We start from the raw sequence: 23,929 nt of genomic DNA on the forward strand, positions 1-23,929 counted from the left end.
CCGTCTGCCAAGTAAGATGAGTGTCTCTGGTATCACTGGGCAGTCATATTTAGAGAGGACCGGAACATAATACCAGGCAGTAGATAGTAGGTAGGGAAGGACACAGAGTGGAGAATGGCACAGGGCAACCAAACCGCAGTGTCATACTGCCACGGACTGACCGACTCAGAAAAGTGAGAAAGAGTAAAATCTGAGAGGGGACTGGACAGAACTGGCAACTGTATAGCACTGTCTCCCATCTGCCCCAACACATGTGTGAGAAGGGTTACGCTGGTTCACTACAGACGGCAAAAGGCTGATTGAGGCCGAGGCGTGGTTTCCTGCATGCTAGATACATGTGGCTGACCAAAGGACAGAAACCAGGGCTGAAAATACTTACAGCATATTCAAAAATCACTCGATAGTCTTTCCCCTCTTTTTGGTAGCACCGGGTTTCTTCTTAAATTCCAAAGGAGGTCAGATAGCACAGTTAAAGCTATTACACTATAATTATTTCAGAAGCATACATAGTTAAGTAGAGAAAAGAATGCACAGAGAACCATGGAGTAGGGTGGCAGGCAAGTTACTGCAACCTCTTGGCTGAAACAGTTTGGCTACACTGGGCAGTGTTTCCCTAGGCAGCCTGGGAGCTCATTCATGCCCTAGAAAAAAAGAAAAAAAGAGGCAGACCCAATTTCCAGAGAACAAAGAAAATGAGTAATCCAGTCATACTGGGAATATTTCTAGGTGATGGAAATTTTAATTGGCTAAATTTTTGCAGATTTAGCTGTAACGACTACGTTTCAGGTATCTTATTCTATAATTTATATTTCCAGGGTGAAAACATTATAAAATACCTGCCACAGAGTCCTCTCTACAACAAACTCTATGGTAAAATTAGAAAGAGTCAATATTCTAAAACCAATTATAGACAGGTAATACATACATTTCCTGTTAACAATCTACACCTGGACCAATGACACAACCGAAGGTCATGAAATTAGAGAATTGTTCTAATTTTAATTGATTTAATTTTAAAACAAACTTGTGAAAACAATGCAATATCAAGAGAACAGAAATGGTTTCTAGAAAAACACTTCTATACTTTCTTTGTTTTGGTCAGTGAAAAGTTAAAGAAAGAATAACAACTGAGCCATAGTTCAGACTCAGCCAACAATTACTTACAGGATCTTGAATAATCAATCCCATCTCGTTAAGTCTCAGTACCTTCAACTGTAAATGAGTGAGCTGAACTAGACTCACCCAAACCCATTGCCGTCTGACTCACAGCGACCCTATAGGACAGAGCAGAACTGCCCCATAGAGTTTCCAAGGAGCGCCTGGCAGATTCGAACTGCTGACCTCTTGGTTAGCAGCAAGAGCACTTAACCACTACGCCACCAGGGTTTCCGAACTAGACTCAAGGTAAGTCAAAATCACAGATTTTGAATTTATCAAGACAACTCTTTTCAGCAACACACTTCTTTTTAGCAAGACAGGTAATTAATATATTCTAGAACAAAAACGGGATTCTACTTAGCTGGACAGTCAAGAATACTCATAGTACCTAAAATTTATTGATTAAAAATCAATAGTGTTATTAAGAATAATAAATGCTATCACTTAAGTGATCAACTACTAAATAACAAAAACTATTATTTATTTAAGTCTCAGATCATCTGATTATAAATGAGAATGTAGTCTAGGACATTTTCATTTGTTTTCTAAATCTTTTTACGCTTACAGAAACGTATCAGATTCAATAACAATCCCTACTTAAAATCTGCAGAATTCCTGTATTTGTTCTTTTTATTGTCAGTACTCTCATATTCCTCAATTAACTATGTTCTTTCAGCATCTTGCTTAGAAAATTGTACTATTTAATAATCACCGCTTTCTCAAAATATTGTTTTTAAAAAAAAGAAAGAAAGATGAGGGACAAGGAAGGAGGGAGGCAAGAAAGAAGGAAAGAAAGAGGAGCAATCAATGGATTACACAGCAATGATTTATACAGATAATCCCAGTCTCACACCACCTTCTCAATAGTGTTCCAAAGTTTCTAAAATGTTTCAGAATTACACTAGCATTACTAAAAAGATACAAAACCAAAAAAATCAAACTCATTGCCATCGAGTTGTTTTTGACTCATGGTGACCTTAACGCACAAAGCAGAACTGCCCCACAGCATTTCCAAGGAGTGCCTGGTGGATTTGAACTGCTGACCTTTCGGTTGGCATATGTAGCTTTTAACCACTACACCACCAGGGTTTCTGGGCAGGGCAGCCCTATTAAAAAAAAAAAAAAAAAAATGCCATAGTATATACAAAACAGGTCTGAAGTAACACCAGAAATTAAACAAGAAGATAAAGCTGAAATTTCCAACGTGGGAAAAATAACTTTATTTTATATCAGATTTACATATTTCAGAGGCTAGAATGTTGAGTCTAAAAATCCATGCAGGATTTAAAAAAAAAAAAACACGAGAAAGAGTAAAGAAAATTTTTAACAACTAAATTTATCTATCTCCCAATTGGTTCATAATTTTGAAGTCTGTTCACTTTTAACACATGTACCTGAAGTAGGGTATTTTTAAGAGTTTAAATGGGAAGAAAAGTAGTTCAACCCTATCCATCCTGTAGACCCCAAAAGGAAAGTACTCTAGGGTTTATAAACAAATAGACGGGCTAAGCCAGAAGCCAGTAAGTATCAGTGGGGTCCACACAATAAGGGTCAAAGAAATTGGCCTCCAAACCCAGTATATTACATGCTGGATTTGCCAACAAAGTATAGAATTAGTCATTTTCTATTAGTTCTTAACGTTAGCCAACAAAGCATAGATAGCTAAGGAAAAGTAAGTATACCAGTATGTAAGCAGGAGCTTGAAATTAAAACAGAAGTACCTCATATATTCAAGAGATTTTTAAAAACATTTAACCCAAAGACACAATTGACAGTACACCTAATATAGCTAATTCTTTCTACCTCTCCATGCATTCTCAACATATTGCTTTTTCAAAGAAATACGTTTATGAATAAATTCAAAACATTTTGGCTGCAAACACAACAGAATCTCAGGAAGTAGAAAGTGACCTAAGAGTGAAAAAAGTTTTCATTTTACAGGTGAGTGGCAATTTCTTAAGCTTTCAGAGAAAACATTCCCAAACCTTTTTTATTTGATGCCTCAAGACAATTCTTTCTGCCTATGCTTTTTCTGCAGCAGTCTTCTCACTAAATGACACGACCAATTGATATATCCCACACGATTTACACGCACTCAGACCCATGATGTAAATTCAAGCACATCTATCAAATTACTCTGTGATTTTATCTATGTGATAAAAAATGTAGCTGTAAGTTATCTGTAAGAACTGTTCTCTCAACCCTCTATTTCCCACAAAGTAGAATCACAAATTCAACAAATCAACATTTTCCTATAAATTTTTGCTTTTAACAAAAATATCACTATCGGTTCTACATACATTTCATACAAATCAGGCACAAAATTTTCCTTTTGTCTTAGTTCAGAAACACTTGAATTCAAAAAGAGACTCTATTCTACATGTGGATTTGACCTTATAACCCCCAGTTACTTGCAATCCCCATGTGAAAAGGAGTAAATTTGCATTTCGCTTTCATGTAAAACTAGTAAGGTTTCGTAACCTTGAAAAGGGAGGAATTTTAAGAGAGATGGAGAGAAATCTTTTTTTTTTTTTTTTTTTTAATTCTTAAGGAAATAGCTCACTCCTGTGGCAAGGGTTTTCCACATACAAAATGCAAGCGTGCTCATTAAGATTTTCTTTTCTGAAATCAGTTCGATGAAGAAACTTAGCAACAAGATGTTTCATCTCTGCCTCAGACCAATTCACTGAATAATACTTGAAAGTGAAGATGTCAGAGGCTCTTCTTCACCTCTGCAAAAAGAAACTAAAAGTTTTTGGCTTGGTAATTATGGGCTTCCAAAGCTACCCAAAAAAGGACTGAGGAATAAAGCCTTTACTTTTATCTTTAAAGCAGAAAATGTTCTAATGGTCACCAGCCTAGAAGAAAATGAAAATGTAGAGGAAACATATAGTTTTGACTCTCCACTCACTTTTTCTAAACATGATATAAGCTATATTAAAAGAAAAAAAAACAGATGAAGAACAAAAACTGAAAGAAAGAAAAAGAGAATACTGCACAATAGCATGGTTTCAGTATAAAAGATTGACCATTACTAGTTGAGTAATCTTCGTCAAGTTACTTAATCTCCCTGTGGCCATTTCCTTGCCTTTGAAATGTCAGTTTTCTGGCCTGCAGTGCAACGAATCGCTTTTATATGGCCTTTCCTGCCATGGCCTTATAACTCCCATCAAATGACTGGGTAGGAATATGCAAGTAAGGTGCTTGCGGCCCATCAAGGGGACTGGACAGCTTGCAAATAAAGTGCATGGCACTCTTGTGTGGATGGGACCACGCAAATAAGGTGCATGGAACCCTAATACGGGGATTGGTCAGTTTTGCCATTCTGCCAGGCTTAAAATGAGCCATCCTAGAGGCGGAAAGAGGGGACCTCATGACCACCAAGAAAGAACATCGAGTGGAGTGTGTCCTTTGGACTCAGGATCCCTGCACTGAGACTGTCCTAGATGCAAGAGACAGAGAGAGAGAACAATAATACCAAAGACAACGAGAAGGAATGGCAGAGAAACAGTGGCAGCAGAGGCAGCAGAACCAGGAGACTGGCAGGAGACAAGAAGGTGGGCTTCCTGGTGGTTACAGTGGGTGTGCCAACCCATGGAGTGAGAGCTGAATGCCTTCGGGCAGGAGGCTTCCTTGCAGAGTTGGATGTATACGGGCACTTGGTGGTAGAGCTAGGCTCACCAACCCACAGAATGAGAAAACTGAGTCCCTCCAGGCCAAGGCTTACTGGAGGAATGGGATGCCTCTGAGCACATACTGCAGAATTAAAAGAGCTCCGTAACATTTGTCTGAGCAGGGCAGAAGCAGGGCCAGCCCAAGAGACCCAAAGGGCCAAGGGCCAGAGAGAGGCCTGCCTGCGGGCCCAGCTGAGAAGCTGTCCTGACCAATAACCTGTATCCTGGGTTGATCCTGATCCTGAATTATAACCTGTTACTTCCCTAATAAACTCCATAATTGTGAGTATTGTCTGTGGGTTGTGTGTGCCCACTGCAACGAATTACTGAGCCCAGCAGAGAAGTAGAGAGTGCCGTGGGAGGGACAGCTGGTGTCAGAATTGGTACAAAGACTGGAGAGAGGAGGCATATCTAACGTCCACCTCATAGGAATCAGCCATCAGCTATTAATCTTGAGTCTTCTTTCCCCTTGTGAAGTTGGAGGAGGTCAGATGCCACCCCACAGCCCTAAATAAGGTATTGCCTTTAAATGAAAAAAAAAAAAAAAAAAAGCAGCAGCAGCTACATTATTAATTACTTAATTTCAAGGGTCTGATTTACTTTGGTAAAGGTACCCTAAAAGATTTTTTTTAAAGTTCACCATTACAATCAAGCAATTTTACCATCCAAAGCATAACACATTTTCTTAGGATAGAGAAAAAGAAGGATTTCTACCCTCATAACAATTAAAGAACTTCACATTTGTAAATTATTTTCAAGCATTTGGAGAAAAAGGCATTTTACATATGCAAAAACCCAGTTTATGGAAGCAAGGGATAGAAATGTGAACTCTCTACCATTCCATAATCTACGAGGTTTTATTTAGAAGTGTCCATAACCTGGAATTTTCCATAGCTGAAAATTAATACAGCACATTTCTTTTAAACCCCAAACACACAGATGAAAAAGGCTTTGCTCTTAAAGACAAATAGCTTGCAGCTTCAGAGCCAAATGGGCAAGATGAAAAGGTTTTTGCACAGAATACCCACAGGTTGATCTGTTCGTACAGGTCTATAAACAGGTGAAAGAGCAAGCCACAAAAGCAAGCTGAAAGCTGAAGTACAAAGTGAGAAGACAGCTTAGGGTTTTCCCAGGGTAAGCATCAAGCCAATCAGGTATTCTCTGCCAGCTGAGGAACAGCAGGGTTGTCCTCAAGAGTCCTACTACAGAATAAACCAAAACCAAAACCAAACCCAGTGCCACTGAGTCAATTCCGACTCATAGCAACCCTACAGGACAGAGTAGAACTGCCCCGTCGATTTTCCAAGGAGTGCCTGGCGGATTCAAACTGCCGACCCTTTGGTTAGCAGCTGTAGCACTTAACCATTACGCCACCAGGGTTTCTTACTACAGAATAGATTAAGAAATAGGGAGCCATAAAGAGACAGAGGAAACTCTGTTGGCACAGCAGTTAAGAGCTAAGGCTGCTAACCAAAAGGTTGGCAGTTTGAACCTACCAGCCACTCCTTGGAAAACCCTATGGGGCAGTTCTTCTCTGTCCTGTAGGGTCTCTATGAGTTGGAATAGACTCAACAGCAAGGGGTTTTGGTTTCTGCAAAGACAGCACACTGCCACAGGTGCATAGCCAGTTTTAGGGATCACCACCTTTCCTCATGCTGGAGAGAGAAGTAAAGCTCAATCCTGCAAGAAGAGAAAAGAAACAAGGGTTTCAGATACCAAACAGGGTCATCCCATACAAATGTGTAGAAGCATCACCACTCCAGCCTACACTAGAGGTAAGAGAAAGGACAAATTAGAGCACACTTTTTTCAAAACCTCAAAGACACACCAAGCCTTATTTGAAACACCGAAGGACAAATCACTCCAACATTACTAACACATCTCTGATAGAGAGCAAGAAATGAAATAACTGTTTTAGAGATACTAAATGCAAAGGCCCATTTCTGGTTTGCTTCATGCAGGTTTTCATTTGTTTAGATAGGAGTTCTATAAACAAACTAATGACAGGCCATGCATTTAAGGCCTTATCCTTTTTATACTGCATGATCGGGCAACTACTGCAGTGGTATGCATATAATGTCTTATAAAAACAATCGTATTCTTTATCTGCTGGAATATCTGAAAAAGAGATTTTAAAATTAAGGTTATCCCTTCTCCATTCAAGTCCCCCTTTGATGTACCATCTTGCACCCATCAGAAATCTTCAGGTAGCTCTCGTCACCTCTTGAGATGAAATCATCAACCATATGTGTACAGGCTACCAAGACGAGCTTCACAGACAATGTTGGTGGTTCATTCTACTTTCTTCTTGTGGGTTGAACCCCAACTTTCTTTAAGTATCCACCTCTCCTACATACAGCCGTACAACCTGCACACAACTGTACCGCTAGTTCCAAGAAGTACATTTTGATTTCTGAACCAGTCATGGTAATTGGTTTAGAATGATCATGTGACAATTCTTCCCAATGAAATATGAGAAATCTAACTGGGGACTTCTGGGAAAGATTTCCTAAGAAAAAAGTTTCAATTTCTTCCTATTGTCTCTTCTTCCTCCAGACTTTGTCATTTCTGGAAGTGCTGTCTGTAACTCCTAAAGCAGCTTATGACCAATACAGAAACCTGCTGAGGGCAAAGCTCTAAGTCAAGGATGGCAGAGCCAAGAAAGAAAACTCAAGTACTTGATAACGTCGTTGAGTTCCTGACCATACGACATGTGTCTGGATCACAACTTCCAGATTCTCCATGTTGTGAATAATTCCCTTATTATTTAAGCTTGTTTGATTCAGATTTTCTATTACTTGCAGCCAAAGGCATCCTAAATGACCCACACCATAGTGTGGTTCTCCTCTCCTAGAAACATGGCAGGATTACACTCCCTGGTTCCCTTGTGGTTGGGTGGGGCCAAGTCACTTAAGCCACCTCAGTTGAGGCACTCTGGAACACTCTTTCCCTTTGGCAGGGTAACCTGCTATTTTCCATGTAGTGTTTGCTCTATCAAGTCTGGACCTCTGAGTAATAATGATGTGCAGGGGCTCCTCCTTTCCTATCTATCTACAATGGATATACATAGCATAAGGAGGAAATAAGCCCTTATCACCTTAAGCCACTAAAATCATTTTGGAGTTATTTGCTAGTGACTAACGCATTTTATTTAAGAAAATGAAAACACACACAAAAAAGAAACCTTAATATGAGCTCCTAGTTAACAAAAATTGAAGAACAAAATATTCTGGTAAATCATGTTTCTGTTGCCCTACCTAAAAAAAAAAAAATTTTTTTTTTTAACATAAAGAAATGGCAAGAAGAGTTATGAGAAGGGAAAACAAGAAGAATCACACCTGAAGAAATAACACCTTCTAGCAAAACCCCAGCAGTAAATGTCAAGCTTAAACAAAAGTAGTCATAAAGTACCTTAACAATACAATATAAAGCAACTCTATCTCAACTCCCCCCGCCCCTACATTCCCCATGGGAGTCATTACAGAGAAAGGAGTTATTTATGGAAAAGATTGGTACTGGGCAAGAACCTCAAGAAAGTAAAAGAATGAGCCAATGGACTGCCACAGCATGACAGGATCAAGTTCTGGGTGTTTTGGCTAGGTATAGAAGTAAAGGGCTTATTCACTTTTCCAGATCTACTCTGAATGAAAGGATTATAATGATGATCTATCCAGAGGACAAATAAGAAGGGATATAAAATGTCTAAACCTCGATAACCTATACAAATTATCAGTTCATTTGAATACACCGCTTATTTTTAAAAAGCCGTTATCTAGCTAGCTGCTTCACACAAAGATAAAAATCTGTCAACTGTTAATTTCAAGAAGTCTATTTTGGTCCTTGTAACGCATATTAAGGACTCTAGAAAGACTACAGCAATTTGATGCTTTCTATCGCACATTACAAAATTATAACTTCAACCCGTGTTCTTCTTCTCTTAATTTATAGGTGGAATTTGGTACATTGTGTATGTTATTAAGTTACTCCTACAGCAAAGTACAGGGGAAATGACAACTTCCACCACCCTTTGATACAATCGGTGAGTAGTCCTGCCTTCTGGTATTTCTGTCAGGGGGATCCTACTTTTGATAATGCGGATCCACTGTAGGTTAAGGTTTCTCAAACGCTGTTTAATCCGTTTCACCGTACTCCACCCCACTCCTCTCTCAGTGTAACTGCAAATGTAATCTACTAGTCCCTCTTTCCAGAGAGCCTTCTTTGACAGACACTCTGGTAGAGAAACAGTTCAGGAAAAAAAAAAGAAAAAAATTAAAAGTATGAAGGTAGCGGACTCTGCAGCTCCAGGAGGGTTGCCAACTTGCAGACAAGACCCCTGCCCGCGTGCCAGTGCACACACAGGCACACACTCTTCTACTATTACACCAGTAAAAACTGCCTGGTCCTGTCCCAGGGCACAGTCTGCAAGAGTGACAAGACAGGTGATGGGGAAGTCTGGTGCAAAAGGATGAGTGGAATTCCACAGCAGAAGAGGAACAGCTGAGGCAGTAACTCGGGAACAAGTGAGAATCCAGTATGAAAGGCAGAGCACAATGGGTACAGTCTCCTCCCCTGGAGAAGGTAAAATGGTAAAGCAGTGCAAAAGAACAGCTGCCATATTTTAGGACAAGAAGTGGGGAGGCAGCCGGAGGGCTAGTTACATGCCTATACCACAACTCTTTTACCATACAGCCCTTACTGCAAGTCAAGAATAAGTGACAGCTCAAGGAAATAATAAGCTCACCTCCGAAAGAGCTGACTTCAAAGAAAACCAACAGCCTCGATCTCGCAGGATCAAAAACCACCGCGCTGTCTTTTTCGTTAGCCTATGATAAGAATTTTACAAAATAGTAAATTTCTCTAGTCAAACTTTCAAAGAAAAAAATGCCAAACTTTTTCTTTAAATTTATAACCTTGAGGAAACTATATTTGCATCCACCTAATTTGGGGGGAGGAAGGTAAACAACAATCCCACCATGTCATGTCCTGAAGAAGGCTGAAGTTCATCCCGGAGAGTGGGTAACATTGGCATGGCATGCTCACATTTCAGCATTTTATCTTGCCATCAGTAACTAGCAAACTTCTAGAGTCCCACTACTTAGCAGAATGCCTGAGCACAGTTCCACACATTTCCTGACACCGAGCTGATCAGATTCTGAGTGGTAATGAATAGATGATTCATACGTCTGTCAGGGAGCAGGACCAGATGTCAGCAATGCATGCAAAGTGCCTATGCAGCTTATGGGACATGGTAGGAGTTCAACATAATTACTATTATTAGGTGAGCCCACAGTTATTTGCCTCTAATCAAACTCTCCATATATACCATCATAAAAGCCTTCTTACTTGACTGACATAAACTCAGTTGATTAACACTAAAAAAAAAAAAAAAAAGCCCATTAAAATGGTAAAATATTTAGAATGTCAACATAAATACCTTAAATGATTCATTTTAACATAAAACATAAATGTGTACTGATTTATCAATCTTTTGATGGAGAACCAAGTATAAACTCATAGTGCTTACATAAACCACACTTAAAATGTGTTCTCTAAAACTTTGTTGCTTTAAAGTGTGAGCCATTCATTCATTCAACAAATGTTGAGTACCCACTACAAGCCAAGTACTGTTCTAAGAATTAGTAAGGACTTTGGCCCTTAGCCTGAGACAGAAGCCATCAGGGAGTTTTGAGAAGAATGACAAGATCTGACTTTAATTTTATCAGGACCGTTTTGGTTGGAAGGGTGGAAGCAAGGAGGTAAGAAGAGGCTATTATAATAAATCCAGGTGAGAACGGATGATGGCTTAAACTAAGGATGCAGCGGCACAGATAAGTCAAACCCTGAATATACTGTATTTTGAAAACAGAGGTAATATAACCACCAATGGCTTGAATGTAAAGATATTTAAGACACCATCTGAATGTAGAATACTTAAGACTTTTTTTTTTTCCCTAATCTTTTATAATTGACTCTTCCATAGCGGTTAAAAGTCTGGCTGCTAACCAAAAGGTCAACAGTTCAAATCCACCAAGTGCTCCTTGGAAACCCTATGGGGCACTTCTACTGTGTCCTAAAGGGTCGCTATGAGTTGGATTCGACTCGACAGCAATGGGTTTGGTTTTTGGTTTTTTCTTCCACGCTCAATTCTACAGCAATTTATGGGGAGGGGGAGTAAACCAGTCCTTAAGCAGTCAACTTAAATTTCCACAGGAAAAGCTCTTTTCATACTCACATTTCATCCATTATACAATATTTAACTGCGTAATTACAGGAAAAAGTACAATTGGAGAAAAAGAGTTAGGAACCAACACAACCGACTCTTCCATAAATATTCAACTCAACTAGCAGGGGCATGTCAGAGAACAGGCTCCCAGCCCCTTTCTGAAAGGCAGTTGGTGCCATCCGGAGTGAAAAGTGGAGTTGAGTAAGAGTCTCCAATAAAACAAATTTTGCTTCATCTGATCACACGCTTAAATGCAATAAAATTTTACAACACATAATTCCCACCTTACCAAAAAACAAATATTCTGCATAATTTCTCTCAAAGAAAACTACTGAACATTCACTTTGTTGTCTTTATTCCATTCCATGGCTTGGTTTCCTACACATCCTGTCAGGGGCTACATACATCAGGAATTCTTTCTATTCTACCCCTTAGTTATATTCTGTTTATAATTTTTAAAAATTTATTTCAGAGTACAAAACATGGCACAACAACATCCAACTACATTCTTCACTTTCATTTTCATTCAATTATTTACTCCCACTTTCTCCTGAAGATTGTACAAATAGATCTGGGGAAGGCAGTTATTTGGTTTGATTTGATTTTTTTTATTGCATGGCCAGCCTCACTAAGGATCTACTGAGACAATAAGAGATCAGAAACTTAAAAGGACCCCACGTACTCAAAAGTTCTGAAAAATACACTAAATGTGGTAACAAGAAGAATCTAATCTTGCCTACCCCCTGATAACTTTTCCACTCCAATTTTCATCAGGATTTTAGGTAAACCAAAACTCAACAAGATTAAACTTCCCTCGGATTACAGAACTATCATCAATCAAGATAACACTGCCAAATCAAAACTAGCGCAATATTTATTTACTCTCAGGAGTTCATCTATGCCCATTTTTTTCTCTACCACCACCAGCCTTTAAAAAAAAAAAAACACCAAAACCCCCCCATCTCAGATCATTCCTTTTTCTTTCCTTATGTACATATGTATTGAAATAATTGCAAGCATAAGCAATAATTCAACATCGATTAATAAAGATCACACATTTGAAACCAGACCTAAAATAACGCTTATTTTTAAGGACTGTGGAAGGAGGGGAGGAGCATTCCTTAGCCTTTTATCTTCCCGTGTTTAGAGTTTAAGATGTTCACTTGAACTCTCCTGCTTCTTTGTGTCAACACACAAGTTCATTGCTAAAATAACCTTAAGAACTGTTCCTTACCAAAAAAACAGTCCTTTAAAATACATCAACTGAAAAAAATAAATTCTTTGCAGCACATTATCATCTAGTCTCCCAAGATGTCCTACCCTCATCTGACTTGAAATGCTTTTTCTGGATGTTTTAGTACTATTTGTAAATACATGCCAGAAGTAGACACGACTTTTCTGTTATTTACCAGGAGTTACCAATTCACTGAGTCATTTGAGAACTTCCTTTATAACTATCTTCTTGAGTTTGCTTTTTGTTTGGGGTTTTGTTTTGTTTTGTTTTTAAGGAACAGAGCAGGAAATGGAGGGGGGGGAGAGATCCACACAGTCCTTTGCCTCCCCGCCCCCCCCCGTCCTTCCCCTCCCCCCTCATCCACCCCAAAATGAATGTGAGAACTTCCTGCAGAGAGAACACCATGAATAGGACCTGGCATCTAGACAAGAAAGATAGTACAGGACCATGAATGCTCTGAATAAAGCTTCTATGCAGCCACTAAATTAAAGGAATTCAGGAGCTAACAAAGGCCCTGGCTCTTTAACGGATTCAGTCCTTTATATTACAGTATAATTAGGCAGCACACAAATGAAAGCCTTTTCCAAGGAGCTGGACTGGACTAACAAGGCCAGATGATTCTCCCCTACATGTTCTCCATTTTTCCCCTTGAGTTGATGTTGTTCGTACTCTTAGACAAACATTTCAGGAGGAAGTTGGCTAGATATAATCATTCAATCCACCCTTCCTAAGAAGTACAAATTATTTCTTACTTAGAGGTCAAATTCTGAGCTGCCTTCAAGTTTTACTCCTTTACAAATTGCCATACACATAATTTTGTTTTAGCAACAGCATTCAGCAGGCAGGGAAAGATGAGTTCTTTCCTCCCACAAATATTCGATATACTGCACACTTAACAATACTAGAAGAAAATGTCCCCAGGGCAATTCCACCTACTAGCCTTATAAATAAGCGGTGGGAAAAACCTATTACATACCTCAGACGTGCAGTTGTTCTAGAAATCAATGCAAGATTTACTCTGAATCATCTGTATCTGTGCTGCAGGGCTCAAAAGTCAAACGGAAATTAATACTGTATTTAAAAAAAAAATGTAGCTCTCATGCTGGGTTACCAGAGGAATCAAAGTATCTGAGAAACTGCATTTAAAATGTAAACTGCATTTACAAATAAACATAGCAACTCCACCAATTTATCTTTTTTTTCTTCTTCTCTATCACACTCGAACCCTTTCATTATTTTTTTTCTTCTGTCCAGCATCCCACCTGAAATGGGATGAGTTGACATTTTAAATTTTTAAAAAAGGGGTGGAAGAGACAACTTTGCTAAGATGCTGCAAAAATAAATATATTAATGAATTGCAGAAGAAAGTGGAGAACTCAGTAGCTTATTAAAAATCTAAGAAATCTGTCCTCCCTAGATTAGAACATTTGGCTGTGTGGGGGCTTGTGTGTTGCTGTGATGCTGGAAGCCATGCCACCAATATTCAAATACTAGCAGGGTCACCCACGGTGGACAGGTTTCAGCTGAGATTCGAGACTACGACAGACTAGGAAGAAAGGCCTAGTGGTCTACTTCTGAAAAGAATTAGCCAGTGAAAACCTTATGAATAGCAGTGGAACACTGTCTGATGTAGTGCCAGAAGATGGGCCCCTCAGGTTGGAAGGCACTCAAAATACGACTGGGGAAAAGCTGCCTTCTCAAAGTAGAGTCCACCTTAATGGCGTGGGTGGAGTCAAACTTCTTAATGGCGTGGGTGGAGACCTTCACTTGCTGATGTGGCACGATTCAAAATGAGAAGAAACAGCTGCAAACATCCATTAATAATCAGAACCTGGAATGTACAAAGTAAGAATCTAGGAAAATTGTCAAAAATGAAATGGAACGCATAAACATTGATATCCTAGGCATTAGCGAGCTGAAATGGACTGGTATTGGTCATTTTGAATGGGACAATCATATGGTTTACTATGCCAGGAATGACAACTTGAAGAGAAACGGCATTGCATTCATCGTCAAAAAGAACATATCAAGATCTATCCTGAAGTACAACGCTGTCAGTGATAGGATAATATCTACATGACTACAAGGAAGACCACTTAATACAACTATTATTTAAATTTACCCATCAACCACTAAGGCCAAAAATGAAGAAATCGAAGATTTTTACTGGCTTCTGGTAAACTGATCGAACATGCAACCAGGATGCATTGATAATTACTGGCGATTGGAGTACAAAGGTTGGAAACAAAGAAGGATCAGTAGTTGGAAAATATGGCCTTGGTGATGGAAACAATGCCGGAGATCGCGTGATAGAATTCTGCAAGACCCATGACTTCTTCATTGCAAACCTTTTTTCAGCAACATAAATAGCGACTATACACGTGGACCTCGTCAGATGGAATATACAGGAATCAAACGGACTACATCTGTGGAAACAGATGATGGAAATGCTCAATATCATCAGTCAGAACAAGGCCAGGGACTGACTGTGGATCAGACCATCGATTACTCATATGCGAGTTCAAGTTGAAACTGAAGAAAATTCAAACAAGCCCACGTGAGCCAAAGTATGACCTTGAGTGTATCCCACCTGAATTTAGAGACCATCTCAAGAATAGATTTGATGCGTTGAACACTAATGACCGAAGACCAGACGAGTTGTACAATGGCATCAAGGACATCATACACGAAGAAAGCAAGAGGTCCTTAAAAAGACAGGAGAGAAAGAAAAGACCTAAACTGATGTCAGAAGAGACTCTGAAACTTCCTCTTGAAAATCAAGTAGCTAAAGCAAAAGGAAAAAATGATGAAGTAAAGAAAGCTGAACAGAGGATTTCAAAGGGTGGCTCAAGAAGACAAAGTACTATGATCACATATGCAAAGACCTGGAGATAGAAAACCAAAAGGGAAGAACACGCTCAGCATTTCTCAAGCTGAAAGAACTGGAAAAAAATTCAAGCCTCAGCTTGCAATACTGAAGGATTCTACGGGGAAAATATTAAGTGACGCAGAACGTATCAAAAGAAGATGGAAGGAATGCACAGAGGCACTATACCAAAAAGAATTGGTCGACGTTCAACCATTTCAGGAGATAACACATGATCAGAAACCAATGGTACCAGAAGGAAGAAATCCAAGCTGCACTGAAGGCACTGGAGAAAACAAGGCTCCAGGAACTGACCAAATACCAATTGAGATGTTTCAACAAAATGATGCAGCGCTGGAAGTACTCACTCGTCTATGCCAAGAAATATGGAAGACAGCTTCCTGGCCAACTGACTGGAAGAGATCCATATTTATGCCTATTCCCAAGAAAGGTGATCTAACCATATGTGGAAATTATCGAACAATATCATTTACATCACTTGCAAGCAAAATTTTGCTGAAGATCATTCAAAAAAGGCTACAGCAGTGTATCGACAGGGAACTGCCAGAAATTCAAGCCCGATTTAGAAGAGGATGTGGAACCAGGGATATCATTGCTGATGTCAGATGGATCCTGGCTGAAAGCAGAGAATACCAGAAAGATGTTTACCTGTGTTTTATTGACTATGCAAAGGCATTCCACTGTGTGGATCATACAAATAACGGATAACGTTGCAGAGAATGGGAATTCCAGAACATTTAATTGTGCTCATGAGGAACCTTTACATAGATCAAGAGGAAGTTGTTTGAACAGAACAAGGGGATACTGCGTGGTTTAAGGTCAGGAAAGGTGTGCGTCAGGGTTGTATCCCTTCACCATACCTATCCAATCTGCATGCTGAGCAAATAATCCGAGAAGCTGACTATATGAAGAAGAACAGGGCATCAGGATTGGAGAAGACTCATTAATTAACCTGCATTGTGCAGATGAGACAACCTTGCTCGCTGAAAGTGAAGAGGACTTGAAGCACTTACTGATGAAGATCAAAGACTACAGCCTTTAGTATGGATTATACCTCAACATAAAGAAAACAAAAATCCTCACCACTGGACCAATAAGCAACATCATGATAAACGGGGGAAAGACTGAAGTTGTCAAGGATTTCATTTTACTTGGATCCACAATCAACACCCATGGAAACAGCATTCAAGAAATCAAAAGATGCACTGTATTCGGAAAATCTGCTGCAAAAGACCTCTTTAAAGCGTTGAAAAGCAAAGGCGTCTCCTTGAGGACTAAGATGCGCCTGACCCCAAGCCGTGGTGTTTTGTATCACAGCATATGCGTGCGAAAGCTGGACGATGAATATTGGAGACGGAAAAAGAAATGAGGCCTTTGAATTGTGGTGTTGGCGAAGAATATTGAATATACCATACACTGCCAAAAGAATAAACAAGTCTGTCTTGGAAGAAGTACAACCAGAATGCTCCTTAGAAGCAAGGATGGTGAGACTATGTCTCACATACTTTGGACATGTTACCAGGAGGGATCAGTCACTGGAGAAGGACATCATGCTTAACTGTCTGTGCTGCCGAGGCACTGCCTTTCTGCGTTTAACTGGTGTGCGGCCTGTGTGCACCAGTTCTGACCTCTGTTCTAGTCGTTCAGAAGAAGAGCCAACTTAATATGCTTTATATCAAAATAGTAAAAGTTAAGCAAAACTTAAAACACCACCAAAAGTACATGCCCAAGCTTTCAGTGTACTCCTGTGAACCACCACCATAGGAATGTAGTCAGCAAAATCCAGACTGTGGAATGCTCTACAGGACAAATTATCCATTTTGTTTTTTCAACAAATAAACTGCAAGGAAAAGAGAGGAAATGGCAGAGAGAGGGGGAGAGGGAGGGAAAGTGGGAGAGTGAGAAAGACGGGAAGTCTATGAATTAGCAGAAACAGAAAAGACACAAAAACCAATCACAAGATATGAAACCAGGACTTCAAACTGGTTCCAGTTCGAACCCCTGCTGAGAATTTGAATTTCCTTCCCAGGTATACTAAATCAGAATCTATATTTCACAAGATCCCCAGATGATTCTTATGTATCACTTCCTAGGAACTTGGTTAGATGTACAAATTTTCAGCAGGAAACAGAGGAATACGTTCAAAGCCCTGTATGAAACACATTTGGATCTTGATTCAAACAAACTAAAAGCTTAAGATAACTGGATATCGGAACAGTGACTGGACATTTGTTGAAAAATAGGAATTAGTGTGAATTATTTTTAAACAAAAAAGTGTGTTGCGGTTTTCTTTTAAAAAGAGTACTTATGTTCTAGAGATTCTTATATTTAGAGATATTTACAGATGAAATGATATGATGTCTAGGGTTTGCTTCAAAATAATATAGGCAGAAGAAGAGAGGAGTTAGAGATAAAACAAGATCGACCATGAGTTAATAATTGTTGGTAACAGGCAATAGGTACCCAGAGTTCATTAAACTATATTTTCCCTACTTTTTTATGTTTTTGAATTTTCCATAATAAAGAAAAAATCCTGAAAAAAGTCTGAAGGTTTTTTACTTCTTTTCTGCTTACTACCATTTGAGCTCATCAAAAGTATGGAAATGATTCAAAGGATAAAGACGACCACGAGAGGGAAAAAGAAGAGAAAGTAATAGCTTCAATAATAACTATTAAAAAACTAAATAACCTACCTCTTAACTTAAAAATAACTGACTTTGTGCAGAAATGACTCCAGCACCTCTCTTGTTTAAGGATAAAAAGTATTTAAAAAAAAAAAAAATCCTAGGTAGTTATTTATTTAATGTCTTCCTTAGAAGACATTAAAATTATGATGCTGTATTCCAACTTCATTAAAATGGAAGTCAGTTGCTAAAGTGCCTAGAAAACAGACTGTTTTGATGTTTTTTTTATTTCCTCAATCAAACATGCTTGATGCTCAATACTACTATTGCTGGGGCTGAGTTCGGGAAGTGAGAGTATACAACAGGGAATATGTACACACTTACTCAATGAGAAATACTAATTTTTCTCTTCTAAGAAAGGAAAAATGAGTGTACTGGGGTGAAGCAAAAAGTGGTAAAATAGAGCCTCCTGGCCTAAATAACAAAAGGCCAGTAAAAAGGCTGTGTCTTTCATTTTCAGACTGTGGTTTCGTGTAATTCGAGAACATCTTGGGGTCTCCGAGTGTGCAGTCAGTGTAGCTGGGTAAGGAACGAGGTGGCAGGGAAAGCAATAAAGATAGTCATATATAACAAATACATATAGGAAGATAGAAAAGTGGTTTTTCTCAGCATGTCCAGAACAGAGGGCTTAGCAAATGTAGAAAAGACAGGGTTCCTTTCATCCTCCTTTTATCGTTCCAACTGATAAAAGGACTTTGTGAAAGGATAGTCATGGCCCTGCCCTTGAAAAAGTCAAATCTAAAGAACATGTCTGATAACCCAATGGAATAGTTTACTAGTATTCTTAAAATCAATTCCAAAACACTGTGTTTTAAGAATCTTGCCACCAGACATAATGGAGGATGTATGGCCGCCTATTCTGCATTTAAAAAAAAAAAACTATGATGACCAAAGCAGGCAGAATTTGGCCCCAGACGACTCACACCTATGACCGATCCTGCCTCCCTCTCCAGCCTGATGCTCTCTAACTCACTTACTACATGGCACTCACACAGGTCCTTCCTCTAGGTCCTTAAACATGCTGGGCCCCTCCCTACTCAGAGTCTCACACACACTGTTCCCCCACATGGAATGCTCTTCCTTGCACCCTACACCCCAACGCCCTCAACTACGATCCATCCTGCAGGTCTCAGCTTAAATGCCACTTCTGGACAGAGAGCCTTATAAAGGACTTTCCCTTAGTTGCACACATCACAACGATAATTAAATAATTATTCGCACACGTGCTTGTTGGATAAGCCTCCTCCTTACACTGTGAATTCAGGAGGCAGAGACCATGTCGGCTTCTTTAAAGACTGACACACAGTAGGCACAAATTTCAAGAGATACTTTACTTGTAAGAAAAGAAGGAGGAAGAAGTGTCACTGTCCATCTCACACTGCTGGCTTCATGATAATCTCTGTGCAACTTGGCTTAGGCTTCTGAAAAGGCAGAGGATCTGTCTGACTCATCTCTCTCTCCAAGCTCTGAAGCACTTTATACCTCAGATAGCAAGTACTTCACAATTGTTTGAATTGACTAAGCGGTTAGAAAAGAGACAGCATCACATGTAAAAAAAAAAAAAAAAAAAGTTTCCATTACACTGACTGCTGACTTTTGAACATCAACAAAATGTGCCAATAACTGCCAGCCCAATAAATATGAGGTTCTTGAGCAAGTAAAAAACAAAAACAAAAAACCTTACTGCCGTTCCACAAGGCCCTCCGAAATCAAGAGCAACAGTCCTTTTGTGTGTTTTTTCCTCAATATTATCAGTGTTTGGAAATTCAGATGTTTGATATGAATGAAGAGTACAGTTAGCAATTATGGTTCTTTCTCAAGAGTTTCTATTCTATTTCCTAAAAACAACTTTATTAAAAATTTACAGAAATCAACTTTGCAACTGAAACACCCAGATGATCCAGAAACTTCAGTAAATATTTGAGCAGTTATATTAAGAACAGAAATGATGTTTAATGCTAGCTTTTCATTTGTTTCAATAACCACAAGTTGAAATCAGCACCTAACCCGGTACTGAGTACAAAACAGAAATTCAACATTTACTACATTTATGAGAAGAAAAATGATAGGTTTGGATGGTTTGTTAATAGTGTGTATTATTTAATAGTAATTGCTTGCTATACAATTTAGTTTATATCTATCTACTCTTACAGTTCATCGTGTGTTGATGATCATTTTGTAATCAGATTCACGCCACAGCTCACTGTGGCAATCTAGGAATGGAAAATGCATTCTTCACAGCCCTCGCTTATCCCTGCAAGTATAGTCAACAATCATGAGAAAGAAATTAAAACTGTCTCAGAAGTTCTATTACTCCATAAGTGATTTCATGAACAGAAAGGAAACAGGGTATAATCGGAGACACAGTCCCAGTTTTGTCATTTACTAGTTGCAACTTCCCTCATGTTTTTTGACCATCACGTCTCCCTGCCTCTCCCCCACCCCACACACACTCAGAGCCTGGGGGGCTGATCTAAAACCATGCTATCAAAACAAACCTGCCCAGTGCAAGCACTGCCAAACCTGTAAAACCAGGTTTGCCAATCAGTTCCTCTGCCTCTAGTTACTGTCCCCACCTTTGCAGTGTAATAAGGTGCTTTAGAATAGCTGGAGGAAGACCCACCCCCACGAGCAATATAGAGTCACAATTCCCAAAAGACACTACAGTCTATGATTAGTTGGTTGATTAACTCAAGAAAAAGCATATTCAAATAAATATTTAGACTCAGTTTTTCTTCACAGAAAACTGAGACTAACTGATCAAAACTCCCAACTTCCTGATCTGTCACTGAAGAGCCTTCATAACAGCCTCAGGGAAATAGGTACCCCTCTTCCCACCCATGACCTTCATGATTCCACCCCCTCTTATTTCTTCCAGGACTTTCCTTCATTTATTTTTCCCTCTCCATTCATCTGTCACCCTTAGGCGCTTCCTCCCTCTCTTTCCCTTCAGGATAAAAACAACGTTCATGTTTCTTCCACCTGGACCATTTCTGGAGTCCTGGTTGCACAGTGGCTAAAAGCTCAGCTGCTAACCAAAAGGTCAGCAGTTCGGATCCACCAGCCACTCTTTGGAAACCCTACGGGTCAGTTCTACTCTGTCCTATAGGGTCACTATGAGTTAGAATTGACTCGACGGCAACGAGTTTTTTTTTTTTTTTTAATACAGAGGTACAAATTATCCAGTAATCATATAGTTCAATAAACGTTTGTTTGTGCATATATCCAGAAAACTAAAACCGAGGTCAATGCAAAGAACATTATGGACACCAGAAGTCTCCTTCCCTATGCCCCTTTCCATCAATAGCCCACTGAAAGGTAACCATTATAATGATCTATCAACAAAGATTAGTTCTGCATGTTAATTGACTTTCACAAATATAATCATATGATGTCTCTTTTCTGTCTGAATTGTTTCATTTAACATTACCCACTTCCACTTTTTAAATACAGGCATTCCTTAGAGCTGTTTCCTCGACTCTCTCCTTGCTCTACCCATTCTTTCAAACCATTTCGTTCAATCCAAAGGCTTCAACTACTACCTAAACATAGATGATCCCCTAGCTTTAGACACACTTGGATGTCCTTTAGGCACCTCAAACTTAACATCCAAAATCGAACTCATCAAGTTTTTCCCTCACACCAAAAGCCAGTTCCTGCTCCTATACTCTGCCTGTTGGTTAATGGGATTACAGCCACCCAAACTAGAAATCCCCAAGTCATTCTGACATACAAAGCCCTTACAGAGTGCCTGACATGGAGAGCATATTCAAACTTGTTCAACGAATGAACTTAAACCCTGAACTACTCCGTCTTACTCCACGTATAATCATTCAATAAAAAAAAGTCAAAAACTAAACCCATTGCCATCAAGTGGATTCCAACTCATAGCAACCCTACAGGACAGAGTAGAACTGCCCCCATGTGGTTTCCAAGGAGCACCTGGCAGATTTGAACTGCCGACCTTTTGGTTAGCAGCGGTAGCCGGTTAACACTATGCCACCAGGGTAAGATCCAACAATTCTGCAGCCTAAACAACTCTCATATGTCCAAACTTGTCATCTGGTCTGACCTAGTCTAGATCTTCCTCACCCAGTTCATAGGCAGCCCGCTGGTCCTCCTGCCAGGAATGTCCCATTCCATCCACTTCTACTACTGGACTACTCTTTCTAATCTTTAAAAATTATCTCCCACCCCTAACTGCAGCAAAACTGATCACAACTGCATTGTACAAACCTCAAAAGTAGCACACTCTATATTACAATTTTTCTTTCTCCCCTACTAGGCTGAGCTCCGTAAGGCAAGGGTAAGACACCATTCTTTCTTTGGACCTCCAGCACCTAACACAGTGCCTTAGCACACAGAAGGTCAATACATGTTTGTCAAAGGCTTGACACTAAGGCAGTCTCCCAGCCTCTAGTACTTCCTTCTCCAATCCTGCCTCCAGATGGCTGCCAGTAAACTCCCTACAAAACAAATTTAATCATGTCACTCCCCACTTTAAAATGCTCCCAGGTTCCCCACTGTTTATAGAACCAAGTCCTTAGAAAATTACGTAAATAAACAATTATAATAAAACTTGAAATGTCTTCATGGAGTGCCAAAGGAATCCAAAAGCCTGATGAACCATCTCTCCTTGGAAGTGGCCCTTCATGACCTGGCCCCAGCTTCCTTTTTAGTCTCATCTACTACCACTTTTAGTCCCATCACTTAACACTTTACCCCTACCCATCCCCCATCATTACACACACACACACACACACACACACACGTGCCCTTTCATTCACGCTTCCCTACCTGGCATTCTCCTCTCAGCACTGTTAGCCCCCCATTCACAGGAAGCCTTTCCAGAGCATCCCACTTCCAAGGAGAGATGGTTCATCAGGCTTTTGGGTTCCCTTGGCACTCCATTAAGGCATTTCAAGTTTTATTATAATTGTTTATTTACGTAATTTTCCCTCCACTAGATAGGACAGTCTCGACATTCAAAAGGCATGTATCATGAAAGTTTTATAAATTTAATAAAAACTCTTTTTAGACCTCTTCATACCTGTCCACGACCACAATCAGCACCAGCATTTAGTTTGAGTATGGAAAGAATCGTTCTTATAGGAAAACCGAGTAAATAAACAATGTTTGTATCACCTTCCTGAGATTTACCACACACAGTAACAGTAGAAAGCAACAAAGCTACACTGAGGTTTGGAAGCTGGGTGATCAACCAGGTCCATTTATTAGCTAAATGGATGCCTACAGTCAGCATAACGTGTTACTACCATTTCTTATACGTGATCAACAAAATCAGTCTTCCGATGTTAAATTCGTAAATACCGAGAGCAGGAGACACATCTTCATTCATTCTTGTATCCCAACTCTTAACTGTAGTACCTGGTCCTCAAGGTTCACTGAATGAATTAGTGATATCCCCCTGCACAACCTCTTGCTTCTTATATTTGTGAACTGACCCACAATTCTCCTATCACCCAAGTTGAAAACCTGTCATCCTTGAGCGTCTAGCTCCAAAACAGTCAACTAGCTATTGATAACTTCTACACCTGAACTAGAACTATCTACACAAAACTCTGGTTTAGTCTATTCTAATATTACAGATGTTTCTAAAAGATGAAGATATTGTACAAGTACAGTTGTGCTTATGATAAAACCAAAACCAAACCCACTGCCATCGAGTGGATTCTGACTCACAGCAACCCTACAGGACAGAACATAACTGCCCCACACAATTTCCAAGGAGCACCTGGTGGATTTGAACTGCCAACCTTTTGGTTAGCAGCTGTAGCTCTTAACCACTACGCCACCAGGGTTTCCGTGCTTATGATAGTACCTGAAAAATAACTGAACTCTATTCCTTTCCTTTATCCGTAAGTATTATCTAGAGAGCAAAGCCAGTTGGATTAATCTGTCAGTTTCTCAGCACCAAGAGGGCTGTCAACCGTTTTGTTTTGTTGAGGGGGGTGGGTGCTTATATACATCTATGGAAGCAGGAAGCAATGACAGCCACCAATTCTCTATTAGCCACTAAAAGCTTTGAGAGAAACAGAACAAGCATTC

General features: G+C 39.6%; 1 protein-coding gene across 5 annotated transcripts in view; it reads right to left on the reverse strand.

Annotated features, from left to right (window-relative positions):
- The window catches only part of PHLPP1 (PH domain and leucine rich repeat protein phosphatase 1), a 233,917-nt gene that overhangs the window by 174,038 nt on the left and 35,950 nt on the right, over positions 1-23,929 (reverse strand). Inside the window, exons 2-3 of one of the 5 annotated variants that reach the window (XM_064294422.1) lie at positions 9,574-9,655; positions 6,329-6,512 (exon numbers count right to left, since the gene is read on the reverse strand). The exons of 2 other annotated variants lie outside the window; for them this stretch is intronic. Coding sequence is in view for 1 of the 3 variants with exons in the window: in XM_064294421.1 (XP_064150491.1) it covers positions 9,574-9,655 (82 nt within the window). In the remaining 2 variants the exon portion in view is untranslated. The remainder of the gene's footprint in view (positions 1-6,328; positions 6,513-9,573; positions 9,656-23,929) is intronic. 2 more of the 5 variants (XM_064294421.1, XM_064294423.1) reach the window with 2 other exon arrangements.

This window comes from Loxodonta africana, chromosome 11 (genome assembly GCF_030014295.1).
Source record: "Loxodonta africana isolate mLoxAfr1 chromosome 11, mLoxAfr1.hap2, whole genome shotgun sequence".
NCBI lineage: Eukaryota > Metazoa > Chordata > Mammalia > Proboscidea > Elephantidae > Loxodonta > Loxodonta africana.